General features: G+C 33.4%; 1 protein-coding gene across 2 annotated transcripts in view; it reads left to right on the forward strand.

Moving 5' to 3' along the window:
* Nucleotides 1-15120, forward strand: part of CEP120 (centrosomal protein 120) — a 39916-nt gene extending 24796 nt beyond the window's left edge. For both annotated transcript variants that reach the window (XM_038170631.2, XM_038170632.2), the window contains 4 exons: nt 1945-2067; nt 3516-3614; nt 12227-12372; nt 13023-15120. In XM_038170631.2, the coding sequence (XP_038026559.1) occupies nt 1945-2067; nt 3516-3614; nt 12227-12372; nt 13023-13263 (609 nt within the window). In that variant the 3' untranslated portion in view covers nt 13264-15120. The remainder of the gene's footprint in view (nt 1-1944; nt 2068-3515; nt 3615-12226; nt 12373-13022) is intronic.
* Nucleotides 15121-15328: the final 208 nt, after the last annotated feature.

The following is a 15328-nucleotide window of genomic DNA, read 5'->3' on the forward strand; positions in this document are numbered from 1 at the left end:
AGTGCCTGCTATATTAAGTGCCTGTTACATGGTATTCATGATTTCATAAGTCTGTCATACTCATTTTCCAAATATGAGCATCTTTGTGTCTTGTCTTCCCTTGTCGTAAAGTTATGCTCTCTAGCTGATCGTCCTGGTTCCCTTTTTGTGCCATTCCTACTATTTTGCATCTCCCTTTGTGCTTCAGTATGAGATGTAGTTGTTCCACTTAGTCTACATGAGACATCAAACCCCCTTGTTTTGTTGAGGAGTTAGGATGGTTTGTCCTTCACTGTGGGATAACTCAGTTTTTAATGTACACAGGCAGAATTTTTGTATTGCTACCAGCTCTGACTGTGTTATTATCCTACCTTTTAGATTATGGTTGTTTGTTTTGTCTTTTAACAAAGAATATTCTGGAGTAAAGTGGAAGAATTCTAAGGCATATACTCTAATTCATCCCTTACCCTTTAGTTTGAAAGCTATGTGTATTTACACGATTTTCACATATGAAGATCTATAGAGGTTTCTAAATGTGTAACTTGTTTGAAGATGAGCCCTACAAGAGATTAGTTTCTGAACCATGCATTTTGAAGAATATCACTTTTATTCTCTGAATAGACAAGTTGTGCTTTTGTATGATTTGTGCACTAGCTTAACAGTTTGTAGTCTGAAGTCTCATGAGAAATTCCATTATTTTAAAGCATTTTCAGAAACAAACTAATTAAACATTAATGTTCTAGGGATAGCTTGCATTCTTCACAGCTAACAAAACTGGCTGCTGTTCTTATCATTGACATCATAGCCATATGCCTATGTTTTAAAAAGAAATTGGTAAAAGTATTGTCAAGAAGCAATACTATATCTGTCAAAGTAGTCTATCATCTCTTTCTGTGGAAAAATAACTGCAGCGAACTATGTTTTCGTATGGTTTTCTTATAAGGCATCTTTCCATTCTTACATCAGTTCTATAAAAATAAATTCTGTAGAAATTTATTAGAATTCTATAGAAAATGCAGAAATTTCTTGTGGAAGAATTATTGAGGTGACTCAATTAGGAGATCAGAACTAAAACATTGTACTAATAAAAGAAAGCTTTTAAACAAAGAAATTTTCTGAAGCATTTTCACCCACTATTCTAAACTTAGATACACTTAAGGAAACGTTTGTATTAACTAGTTAAAGATGAAACAAGTTGCAGTTGTTATCATCAATTCTGTAGAGGAAAGCATCACTTATGTCAGGTGTATTAAGGGCTTTCTAATTGAGTAACCTTTATTCTTCTGCTGTTATATTATTCTTTCATTAAAACTCTCTTATTAGATGTTTTCTCAAGGTTATTAATACTGTATAATGAAAAAAGTATCTATTAAGTGTTTAACTTAAATTATTTTTTGTAGCAAAGTAATACAATCATAGATAGTAATACAATCATACATGTACATCTTTCAAATTACCAGTTTTAAGATGAAAATCAAAGCTCTATTATGGTATCTTTGTGAAACTCTGGAGATAGTGAGGACAAAGGTACATGTGTTGAGTCATTAGTTACAGAAGTCTTTGTTTCAGCCTTTTAAATTACTATTTGGCTGTATAAAGTATTAGGTATTTCCTCTCCCAGACATTCCTAAACAAGTTATGCCTGTGGAAGTGTGTCAGTAATAAAACTTAATACAGCAGATAACACTGGCATTCTTTAAAAGTTGTGTGTAAGTCTAAATAGTTTTGTTTTCTGTATTTCTTTTGCAAGTCCATTTTAGAAATGTGAACAGAAGTGTTTATAAATCTTTCTGCTTTGTATGAGGAGAGACTGCTTTTCTTCTTTTCCAGTACAAGCAAAGATCATCTTTAAACTTTTCCTTATTAAAACATTGCTGTATGACATCATCAAGAAATTATTAATTATGAATGTGTAACTCTCAATATCTGTTTTATATCTATTTTAATGTATCTGTTTTAATGTAGCTTTATGAAGCAGAAAATAAGCATAAAATTTTGGAGAAGGAGTTCCAGCAATACAAAGAACAGCAAAGTAGTAAACCAGAAATCCAGCTACAGTCGGAAATAAATCTCCTCACTTTAGAAAAGGTATCTTATTAGTCATTAAAAACCCTCACAATTCCTTGGTGAGGGAGATGTAGAATAATCTTGCATGAACCTGGCTATCTTGTCCATTTTGTTTTACTTTTTCCAACAATGTCTCCAAACTAAATACTCACACACAATGAAGGCCAACAGTGGCCTTATTTCTGTAGAGGAAGCTGTGGCGAGGCTAAGGCAGGAAAAACTGACCATAAATAGGTCAAATGCATTATTAGTGCCATGATTTGTACTTGGGACTCTAAGCTTTTTGTTCATAAAGTTTAAGAAGAGTTTCTTGTGAGGGTTGATTGAGACTGTGTGTTGCTTTTTAAGTATTCCTGAAAAGAGGTTGATTACTTATCAGTAGAATGGAATTACCATCACAAGTTGATTTCTTCATATGCTGCACATGCCTTCAGTAGAGGATATTCTACTTCAGATGCTCATTATCTGTGGTTTTAATTATGCCCAGAATTACTGAAAGGTCTGACTAAAATAGATATTCTGAAAAAATTATACCATGCTTTTTTTGCACAAAGTGCACTCAGTTATGTAGTGTATAGCTAGTCTGGATATTACTGTATAGTTAAATAGCTTTTAATAATGCAAGCAGGTAATTCAAAATATTTGCCTGTACAGACTTTTTAAATTCCTAACTAAAATATTGTTAGGCTTATTTTTAACTTAAAAAAAATCTTCACAAATCTAGTGCTAAATAGTTCTTGTCCGATTTTAAAAAATAACTGTCTCAGATTTTTTGTTGATTGAAATGCTTCATTTTTTCAGGTAACCATGTTGTGTACTTCACACCTATTTTCATATGCCTTTTAGTACTGGAATATTTTTTGCACAATGCAATGAATTATTTTTGGTAAATTGCATAACATGTTCTTAAGATTCATTGTTTAGACTGTAAAAACAGAGATACCCAAAATGTATACATATATTTTAAAGAATGGTTAGAACAGAGGTGTATTTCAGAGGAAAGAATGTAACATCTTCCATCAGCTCCAGAAAAGGGGAAAAAAAAAAATTGTACACCTTTTAAAGGCAAGATTTGTGCAAGATTTGTCTATCAGCATTCCTGCTAAATTAGAGTTTATAATCTTATTTAAAAAAGAGAGCATGGGGGGGGGGGGGGGGGAGGGGGTGGAGAGGGGAGGTTACTAATTTGAGAAACTTAAATTTAAAAGGTTACATCAGTAGATTTAGTGCTAATAACTAATCTTTTCCTTTTGTATAGACAGCTATCCAATAAAAATAAAGCTATATTTTAAACAAGAAAATGTTCATGTGCCATAATATTTATGTTACATTATATAACAGCTTTAGATGATGTTGTATGTTACACTACATAAACACTTTTCTTAAACCAGACCCTTTGTATATATACATCTTTCAGTGATTGTTACTGCTGTTATTGCTTCAGCTGATATGGTTTTAATTGCTTTTAGGTTGAACTTGAAAGAAAGTTGGAGTCAGCTACCAAGTCAAAGCTCCACTACAAACAACAGTGGGCAAGAGCATTGAAAGAACTTGCAAGGTTAAAACAGGTATACATGTTTTTTTCTTTCATCATATGAGACAACCAAGTTCATGCAGTGTTGGAAGCTATCTACGGTTACTGTTAATTACTGGCTGTTTCATTGTTTTAGCGTTTTGTTTGTCTGTAAAATTCAAGCTCAGATTTTTGCAGAAGTCAGTAGAATAGCTGAATAGTAGAATAGAGTTTTCCTTTAAATTCAGGGAAGAATACAGCTCAGGTCAACAAAGAAAGCTGGTTTAGCTGAAAGCAGGTGTGGCTCAAAAAAGAAACGTTAATTAATCTAATTCCTGGTAAAGCTCAGTCAGCACTTTCAGAGAACGTGCTTTGACCGTCCTGACTATCTTGGTCAGTAACATTCCTAACTGTTTTTTAATTGTAAAATGAATAAAGAGTAGAGATTAAAACCAAAAATTGAAACAATGGCTTAAGACTTGCTGAATGCTTAAACATGAAGTAAATTTGCAGAAGAAATGTGAAATTTAAAATGAAACTTTTTGCTCATGGCATCGGAAATCCTAATCCCTGAAACCAATGCAGTGAATGTACTGAATGCATTGAATGACTTTGACTTTTGTCATTGCATCTTTCACTTATTGCAGTAAACTTTAACTAAGCAGTATATGTAAGAGTGGCAAGCATTTTGATTGTCAGTGACAAATTAATAAATCACTAATCCAGGTTGGTGAACAAACACTGACACAGACCTAGACCTTCATAATTTTAGTAAAAGGTATTTATTACTTATCTTCACACTTCTTGTGAAGTAGGAAGGTACTTCTTAAGGATTATAGTTAAGCAGGCTTCATTCCTGTTGTTTTTTTATTTCTGGAAAGTAAAAACTAAACCCTCCATTTTCTAATTGATTGTTACTTTTTTAATCCTCTTTACTCAGTATGTTAGCTGTTTTCAATCACTATTAAAAACTAAACGTTATCTGTCTTCAAATTTCCTTTTTGCCTACTGATAAAAAGAGAATTTTTCCTCTCTGATTTCTGACATGCTGTGCTTGGCAAATATGATAGAAGGAAGAACATAAATCTCATAAATTTCATCTTTCTGATGAAGATTTCTTCAGCAGCCATGAAATATCCTAGCTATTTTTTCTTAGTGCCAAATTTAAAACTTCCCTGTAGAATAAAGGAAAATATTGTTAGTTGCCAGATTAACACAGAGTATATCATCATCAAATTCTTATTATGAATTTCATCACAGTAGACCTGATGATCTGAATTTAATAACATATGTAGATGGTTTCAGCTGACCCCCCTTGATGAAAGTCTGAACTATAAAATAAGTTGGCATATACAGTGAATTATGCTACTTAAGACTTTTATATGACAGAACAAACCCTTTAAAAGTGGTTTCTTGTGTTTTTATACTCCCGTGTTTCATCTTATACTTAGTCTATTGATAAAGGATTTAAGTGACTTTAAAAAGCCAAATAAAAGTTAAAGCAGATCTGATCAAAAAACATTTACTGTGTTTTAAATATAAATTTGGAAAGTGTTGCTTCAGGAATTCTAGATCTGCTTTAGTTCAGATGATTTGTGCAATTGCACATAGTTTGACCAATTTCTTGTTTAAATTGGATTAGTACCATGTTAATTTTGCGTTGCCTCTGGTGAATAGCCACAGGGCTGTAATCTGTGCCAGTAATTTGTCACACCAAAGCTCTCTAGAGAACTATACAAAACATTTGTGTAGTGAGGATTAGACGCTGAAAGCCATATCTTAGATTGTTAATAAATGTTAATGACAAAACCCAGCTGGTAAGTCTTGGAAATGAGATCTAATGCTTTGTGCCCATTGCCAAAAAAATGTTTAAACAGAGATTTCCATTACTCAAAGGTGACCTAGTACAGTCAATTTGTGAATTAAAGAAGCATAATCTACAGGCTAAGCATTTAGTAAAATGCTCTTCTGATTTGCAACCATAAAAGTCAATGTTTCCTTAATTAAAAAGTTTCCTTTTACTTTGGGACTAGTTGTTAGCACACATCTGTGATGGCTTTATATTTTACAGAATGAGATATGCACTACATAACTTAGAAAATTATGGGACTGTTAATAGAACATGCTCTGAATTCTCCATGTCTAGTAATTTGAATGTTTAAAAACACAGTGCTGGTGAAAACAAAAGAAGATCTGAGCAAATGAGGGCACATATATATCACCTGTGACTAACAAAGCACAGAAGTTAATTGAATTTAAACACAGTTTGTAAAGCTGAGTGAAAATAGTAAGCTGGGTTACATTCTGGTGAAGTCTTGTTTAGTCCCTCTTACTTTTTGCAACTATATATAAGTACTTCACTTATATCCCTATTCACCTTTAGGAAGACAAAAACTTTGTTATCTACATAGCTGTGCCTATCCTGGTAGGTTTTGTTATTTCCAGGGGTTTCAAAAGCTGACTTCTAAAGCTTACTGCCAAGGAAAGTCTGAACCTACACAAACAAGACGTGTGTAGTTGTATATGTGAGCATTATTACTGAAAATAATCAAACCACTCACACGATGTTGTGGATATCTCAGGTACTAAATGGAGTGCAAGAAACTGTATTTTAAAACAAATACCAAAGCTAGCAGGAATTTCATTTTCAGCAGATGATAGTCTGATAATCTAGAAAACCAAGCTAATCTCAAAGTGCACATACATACATCATTCAGTGTTCTGGGAGAAATATTTTTTAATGAAGTCTTTATTGTTTTTGTATCCTACAGATCTGCTCAAACTAACACTGATGCATTTATTTAAAACAACATACATCTTACTGGCTGGTTGACATTTACTCTATCTTGTCCGGCCTCCTGCTTATCCACTCAGTAATTAATTTGATTAATTTATAAGTAATTTAGCCAAAGATGGGTTATAAATCTTTGACTTTTTTATAAAAAAAAAAAAAAAAAAAAAAAAAAAAAGAAAAAAAACAGTTGGAGGTCCAAGTCTTGGTTAAAAACTGTGTCTTGAAACCATCCAGGCCCTCCTACTGACTTGTCAGCTCTGGGTTATTTTCAGAAAACTTTACTTGAGTTCCTTAGCTTCAATCGTAAGTTTTCCCACAGACTTGCATGGTATGTGTGAGTGGGAGAGTGAATAGTGGCCGCTATTTAGCCATTGTTTAGTCTAGTGTATGTATGTTTACATCTCCCTTTTGGATTTATAGGCAGCTATGGCAAAATAAAGATTGTGCTTCCTTGATTGAAGAGCCTCTTAACTAGAGCACCTGGCGGCACAGAGGGGTTCTTTTACAATCTGATTGTAATTGAAATTTTTGTTTTCTTAATAGTGGCTAATTTTTATTTAATGCTGATTATTTCTCTAGTACCATAGGCTTCAAAACATGATTGAAGGTCCCACCATGCAAACTCCTAAAACAACATTCTTGCTCTCAAGTACTACATTAGAGATGCAAACCAATGAAAGAAGGCAGTAAGATATAGAATTAAATAATCTGATAACTAGCATGGGGCTTAAAGGTATTGTTTGGCTTGGCTTTTTTTGGGGTATGTAAGAGAAAGATGGCAAAACATCAAATTAATAAGGAAAAGGAATATGGAAAAGTTTCCTTTTTCCCCCTCTTTTTTTTTTTTTTTTAAAAAAAAAAAAAGCAGAAGGGGATAGCATGACTGACAGTGCTGAGAAGGTAATGGAGGAAAAGGTACCTGTGCCGACTAGGTGTATTACAATAATAATATCCAGATGGTAAAAATTAAAAGTAATTTGCAGATACTCTTCTTGATCATCTGTTATTGCCTTGCTGTGGGATGGTGGGTGTTGATAGTAAGGAGGTAATGCAAGAACAGACTGTTCAGAGTTTCTAGTGGGTCTTACATTCTATCCACATAGCTGCTTTTAGTCCAGCAGCTAATAATTCTGGAGTGGACCCTTACCTGAAGTCTTAAAAAGCAATCTTCAAGTTTCTAGAAGTTGTTTAAAAATCTAGGGGTTCTTATTCAGGCTTCAAACAGTTTGACAGGGGTACAGTAAGAAGTTGGGAATAAATCTAAAATGTACCTTATTGGAGGATATATTGTAGGAGCATATTCTCTGCGAAATAATAAGACCTATCACAAAAAGCCAGCGTGAATTGTGTGTGTATGTATACGCTTATGTGCCCTGAGAAACAATTAAGGATATTTTGTATTCAATTATATCCTTGTCATTAAACTTCAGCATACACAGAATAGAATGAAAATGTTACACATGAGGCTAGAAATGCTGGACTTCACGTTACTATTGTTTTATTATTTCCTTTCAAAGATTGCACAGTAAATTCTGGTAAATTTTAAGTACTACTGTGAAGTAGAGTTCCTTCTCTGGTTTAAAAATAAGCAGTGCTTATGCATCATTAAATTGTGATTGGGGAAAAAAGGGGATTTTAGAGCCTGAGTGTCTCTTATAAAGTAGTACCGGTCACCTCTGTGATGAATAAGAAATACTTCTTTTTTAATCCCATTGTAACAAGTCTTATCTGTCTCTGAACATATCAGAATAAAGCAAATGAATTCAAAATAAGCATACTTCACTTTTTATCAAACAAGTGTTCTAAGTTTTTTGCAATCTTCCTGTATTGATGGATTATTAAGAAATAAGTTTCTATTGCTGTTCTAAGCATCATACAAAAAAACAAGTTTGCTGTTACTCACTCTACAACTTCTGTCAGACTTAAAGGAGTTAAAGATGAATTTTGGGAAATACATTTCAAAGCCTTACAATATGAAGTGTGTAGCATTCACATTACACACAGGATCCATCATAAATGAAACTGCAAAATCTCTTGTCACTTGCTTTCATGTATTTTTCTGAGTTTCTAGTCTTATGCTAAGTGCTAGGGAAATCTTGCCTCAGAAAACACTTTTTTAATAAAGTAGTATTTTCTAGTTAAAGGTCATATTATTCAGGGTAATCTGTACCTCTTAAAATGCTACAGAAATTTTTGTTTTTCACTGTTACAGGGCTAAAATTAATCTCATAGTTTATCTCATCACTCCCGAACAAGGAAATTACATGGAATATTTGTCATATCTATATCATAATTGTATTAGTAACCACATTGAACTTCAAACTGCACTTTTCTGAGAGGAAGTCTTATGCAGTGTTGTCTTTGGAGGCAAAATACACTGATAAGAGTTTTCTCCTTTTCTCCATAAAGTAGGAAATGTGGCACTCTTTATTCACCCTTACGTCCCTCCAAATCTAGGAATATCTTGAGCAATGAACATGCTCACTAGGAACATTGATTTTTATTTTCTTGAACACTTTTCCAAGCATGAAAAGAAACACAAACTGAACAAAAGTTTCTTCAGGAACAGTTTTTGTTCTTGCATCTTTGGGGCTTTCATATTCTTTAATTTTCCCCTTTTTTGGTGTTCCTAAATATCACTAAGTATGTTTTTTCATCAAAAAACTTACTGTTCTGAAACTAGGTAGTTCAGTGAGGGCAGAAAGGAAGAAAACACCAAATGGGATTCCTTCTGCTCAGTCAAAGGATTGGGAATTTTCTGTCATATGCCTGAATGAGTTTAGGACTTTCTGTTAGTCTTCAGAGAATGTACTTCTTTCAGAGTTTAAAACACTTTGCTATCGGTCTGCCACCAAGAACATGTTGCTGAACAATATAAAGGCCTGGATCATTGACATTTTCTGCCTCAAGATAGTAAAGTATCAATTTGTAAGGAAATTTCTATTCTCAGGCCAACGCAGTTGTCTTCTGCATTTGAATTTTGTTTATGCAGTCTATACTGCTTTTACAACAGGATTATATAGAACAAGTTTCTTCAGGCTTACTGTCCAATCAAGAAAAGTAGCTGGTCAGCAGACCAAGTTACTAGATTCTTTACCTATAGAGACAGACAAATAGAAATTTCTAGGCTTAATCTACATGTACAGTGCAACAATTCTTCTCCTGAGATTAAATATAATTTTGAGTAGAATTTTAAATAAAACAATGTAGAGTTTTAATGTATTCTAATCCCTAAAGGAAAGCACAAAACTGAAAATATAATCTGAACACTTTTTTTCTGAAATGGGGCTGGCTATATGTTAATTTGTTCCATTTTGAGAAGGATTACACTTGAACTTGGAACTAGTGAAAGCACCAAGAACAGCGATGGTATTCAAGTAAATATTGATCTGTTCTCATATTTCTATGCATCACACAATCAGGCTAATCAGATATGCTGTCTATATTCTGTAAATTAGTTGTTATAAAAACTGAAGTTGCAGTACAACCTATTTGAGCATACATAACAATCAGCATTTAATTTTCTGCTGGCATTTAGCATTTATATCACTGTTAGCCCACTGTATACTTGAAATTTAGCTTTATTGCCTGGAATCTGTTGCCTATCCAGATATTTGGAAACCAGAGAATAACCTGTAAACGAGGTGGCCATATCACCAAGTATATCGAAGATCAGGTTCTTGTGCATTCCACTGCCACCTTCTACCTGCTGTGGAAATGATCAAGTCCTGGTCTTACTTAACCTGAGTGATCTGAGAGAGTGAGAGGACTTGCTTGGTGACAGATCAGTTTTGTGGGTTGCTTGTTGTTATTTTGTTTTTGTGTCTTAAGAGAAGTGGAAGCGTGACTTTTCTACGAAAACCGGATTCATTTTTTCTACTATATCCGTGCATCCTGCTAGTTTTGTTTTAGTTGCAGTTTCAACCAATTTCTTCATAAACCAATTTATTCACTGTGGAAATAAGTCTTACTGGTAGATTGCCATTAGTCCAAATGCCTCAGAGCAGGAGGAAGGAGTAGTTTTATTCCATTCTATTAAAAAAAAAAAAAGGGGGGGGGAAGGGTGTTGGGGGTGATGGAGGGTAGTTGTTCTTGGGGTGTCAACACCAGTTCTAGTAATGGATTACACCTCCAGTTTCCCTTAAACTTTGTTTGGATTTCCTTAGAACTCTTGAATAAATATCAGTTGGCTATAGTGATTTCTTACAATTTGCTTTACATATTTGTTGGTTCGTATTCTAAAACCTATTTTACTTAAACCTATTTTACTTTAATCTGAGCCTGCTCTTCAAACCTGTACCACAGAAAAAAAATGCTTCTCACATGGTAATGTTCTTTTGTAAATAATGTTCTTTTGTAATGAACTCTTGATGAGGGAGGAAGGACAATGGTCTTATCTTTTCCAAGTGCATTTTTTTTTATACTTTAGCCATCTATCAGCTGTAGATTCTTGGCAGGATTCCTGCTTCTGGTTTTATTATTATGTATCCCCTTAGCAAATTGTTCTGCAGTCATTTTGGTCTGTCTCACTAAAGTAGTAGCATTTAATTTGCTGAATGGTATACTGGATTTGCTATTAAAATATTTTGTAGTTGGGTGCTATGATTGCATGTAATCTTGTACAAGTGCTTCTGTATCACATTGGCTGCTCACATGAACAATGACCAATTAGAGCTTTTGTTTATATCAACTCCTTGTGAAATTTGAATTTTATTACTTAATGATAACAAGGGAGTGCTTAATATGCTTGGGACTGAGATTCAGAAAACTGCTTGGTTGAAATCAAGGATTGGATTCCTCCAGAAATTATTAGGTTGGCTGTATAATGAATATATTCACACATATAAAACAGTTGTGTTTTTTTACTGCTGTAATAAATATAAAACATTGTATTAACAATCAAATATTTCAGATGAAAGTGATGTCAAAATTACAAAGGTAAGCTCACACTTCACAGTATGTCTACATCCAGGATGTTTGTGTAACCTCCTACTTTGTTTTTTTAACTACAAGAACAAATGCCACTTTCCCTCAGGCTTTCTGTTTCATTGAGTGTAAGACTGATTTTGTTGAGTTAGCACAGGAGGTCATACGGAAAATGACTGGGAGGAAAACAAGCAGAGAAAGGAACATGCTTGTCATTCAGACACTTCAATGTCAGAGTGGAAGTGGGCTACAATTCTAGTTTTGTGGCTCTATACAAGGCACTAAAACAAAAGGTAAACTTAGAACCAAGTAACTAAGAACCTTTAGAAGGGTTAGTTGGATTAAATCCCCTGAATAAGTTACCTAAGGCATTGCATAGAGCTGGAAAACTCTAAAAGGAAATCTCACTAGAATTTTAGGAGTTCAAGGCTTAATCTTTCACATGAATTGCAACTTCAGCAAGTCTTGAAGCTTTGATACTAGGCCTTATGGGGGCCAATATTGGGATTTTATGCAGCTACTTACCATTTTGTCATACATGGTATAATCTATATAAATCATATTACTAAGTTATAAAAAAAAAAATGTAACTTGTAATACTGAGACTTTTTTGCTATATAGTATCTTCAGCAATTTCACAAATAAGTTTTAGGTGAACAAGCTTAACCGAATATTTGTAAAGGTTTGTCCCTCTATGTTCTTTCACTAATGGAAAGGTATCTGTGACTGGGCCACAGCTGCTCCAGCATGGATAGGTTTACTGCAGTTTTTAATGTAATGCTGCAAGCCCAGTGACTATCACAGCTAAAGACATCCTGTTTAACATCTTTCTACTGCTACTAGAGACCTAACTGTTGTGATTTCATTCCTGAGGTTTTGCTTGTATCACTATAATTAGCACTTTGATGTGTCAACCAAGTTTACGTTTTTATCCTTTCACCCATAAGCGTGAACAAGAAAGTGCAATGGCTCGCCTTAAAAAGCAGCAACAAGAGCTGGAGCACATGAGGTTGCGCTATTTGGCAGCAGAAGAAAAAGAGCTGGGGAAAACAGACCGACAAGAGCTGGAAGATATCAGAAATGAACTTAACAGGTATTAAAACACTTGTAAGACTCCCTTCCTGCCTCAGAATAAGAGAAGGTTCAGTTAAATCAAGACTATAATTGGCTATCAGCCTAGTAAAAGAACACATTTTAGTGTCCCTTAGGTAAAGATGGCACATCTATAAAATTCAGCTGTACTGTATTATAGAAAATCTATGTGTAAGGCCGCATTGTTTTTTAAGCTAACATAGGTGTATGACACTAGGCATCTTTTGTTCTTTCTCTTTTGGATCTTCAGTTCTAGGCATTTTAAGGGAGTTTAAAAAAAAAAAAAAAAAAAAAAACTATCAATATTTTGAATACATTAAAATTCCAAGTCTGTGTAGTGTCCAATGGCTGTCTGCAGTGATTCTGTACACTGAAGCCTCGTAGCTTGAGTGGTATTTGCATTATCAAAATATGAGCTTTGGTAGCAATTACTATATATTATGTATGCAGATTTAAAAAAAAAAAAAAGTTGTCAAATTGTAGCTATTATGTTGCCTTTCATTTATAGTTTTCCCTTAATTTTACTACAGAGAGTTTATTTGTTACTGATTTCTTTATTTTACTAACTACTTCAATTAATGTATTATTTCATCTGAAAATCAAAGCAGTTTTTAACAGTCATGCTCTTACCTTCCATTTTATTAATGCCAGGCTAAAGCAACAAGAAGAAGAGAGAAAGCAATTGCAAGACGTTAGAGATAATTCTGCTGGTAGAGTGGATAGTCCTCATTCTAGAAAATTAAATGAGAACATGGATGATTATCTCTCTCGTCTGATAGAAGAGAGGGATACCTTGTTGAGAACAGGCGTCTATAATCATGAAGACCATATTGTAAGTGAACTTGATCGTCAAATCAGAGAAGCTATTGCAAAAAGGAATACCACTAGATAAAAGCGTACAAAAAGCTGTTAAAAAGAGACTAAACTTGAACAGACTAACTGATTTTTAAACCACCTTCTGCAAAAATGTATAGTCATGCTTAAATTTTGCACATTTTTAGCTATTTTTGAAGTCAAGGTAAATATTTGCAATTCATGATGTTAAGCATAATTGTGAGTTTTACAGGGAGTGGCTGGTTTTTAATGTTTTTATACTCATATATGTGAATATATTTATCTTGTGTATTTTCCTCTGAAATGTTTTCTACCTCTTTGTACCACCGTGCCTAGGTTTATTTTTAATATTTTTAATAATTATTCTAAGCTTTTTGGTCAATACTGTCATAACTTATTTAAATTTTTGTAAAAAGGGTTCTTCAACTATAGTAGGAAAAAATTACATTAGCTATTTTCCCTGATAGAATTCTTAATTCTGACCCAAAACGCATCACTTGAACTTGACATGTCACTTTCTGTTAAATCACAAGGCAATCAACCTTTGCTTTGGTAACTGTAGTTAAGATAGCAAGCTCTGTAGTTAATACTCTTTCAAGAGTCAAGGTTTTAAATGGAGAAGAAAACTCAAACCTTATGAAACCGATTGAAATATTAAGTAACTAGTATGAATTGTACAGAATAAAAGTCCCTTTGTCCTAGCAGTTTTGCACATAACGCCTGTAAGGGTGAAGACAGGAAGGTAAAGCCCTGGTTCAGGAATAAAAATGCATTATATTCATCCCTTAAAACAAAAGATATATAAATTCACTGAATTAGTACCTCAAAGGTTGAACACTTACATAAGAAAGCTTGTCTAAGTGAAGATTTTTTCCTTAATCAAGACCTGGTCATTTTATGATTCCTTAACATATATTTCAATGCATGTTGTCTTATTGCCACTTAAATTTTATGTAGTACTTGATTGAAGTATGAAAAAGATAACCTCGAGGTGTTGAATGCCACAACAGAATTCAACGAGAAATGTTAGTATGTGTATAATCAGTTGAAATAGCTGTTTGTTTTTTTTCCAAACTTCATTCTGTGTCAGTTTTTTAAAATCATTCATGTGGATCTAGTTAATTATATAAACATACAACACTGTCTTTTCAATGGGGATTTTTGTCTGTCTTGTTGGTACAATGTATCTGAGTACTGAACAAGTCTTAGATATCTTTGTTCATCTAAAGCATAACAAATCCCATGCAAAAAACAAAATTACATAAAATCTGTGAACATCTATAGACATGGCTGTGTATGTATTGCCTTCCTGTTTTGCATGGTATGAATTATATAGAAAATAGACTTAACATTGCATCTGACTTTGTGTTTTTTCTTTTCCTCCCTACAACGGGCTTCTCTCCTGCTAAATAAATTGTTATTAAGGGCCTATAAAGTTTTAAACTAGCCATGTTAACTCGGATATCAGATTCTATAAGGAATTACTGATTATCAGTGTCAGACTTCTTAAGAAATGCTTTTGTATTGCCTTGCACACCACTATTTTTTTCAAATTAGTGTGTTTAAAAAGATCCTACCAGTAAAACAAGTAATGTCTTCATAAATCCAGTACAATCCATTACATGTAGTTTTACTTTTTTGTTGTTGTCTTATCAATGATGCATGATCATATGCAATTATTGTAAATGAATCAGGAGGGTTTATGTATTGACAGAAAGACTTGCTCAAGACATTCTTCAAATGCTTGCTCGCGGTAGAAGTGCAGTTTCTTCTTGAAACACTGGGGGGTGTGTTAGACTTAAAGATCTTAAAGATTGTTTACTAACAATTTTCATAATTGGATATATTTTGAACCGATATTCTATGACTTTTCAGGTGTTACATTATTAAATAAAACTCAGATTTTTATTATTAATGATTTTGGTTTTTTTTTTCAACTATGTATTTGAACAAAAACTTTGTTTATTAATATAGGTAATAAGTCAGTCTTTAGTGTTTGAAGCCGTAAAGTTGAGAAGTTGATTTTCAAAGTTATTTTCATTTATGAATTTCTAATAATCTTTTTCATGGCTTGTAAAGAAAACAGCAGTCATGCTGCTGTAAGTTTTGTTTTGTTTGTTTTT

This window comes from Anas platyrhynchos, chromosome Z (assembly GCF_047663525.1).
Source record: "Anas platyrhynchos isolate ZD024472 breed Pekin duck chromosome Z, IASCAAS_PekinDuck_T2T, whole genome shotgun sequence".
In the NCBI taxonomy this organism is placed as follows: domain Eukaryota; kingdom Metazoa; phylum Chordata; class Aves; order Anseriformes; family Anatidae; genus Anas; species Anas platyrhynchos.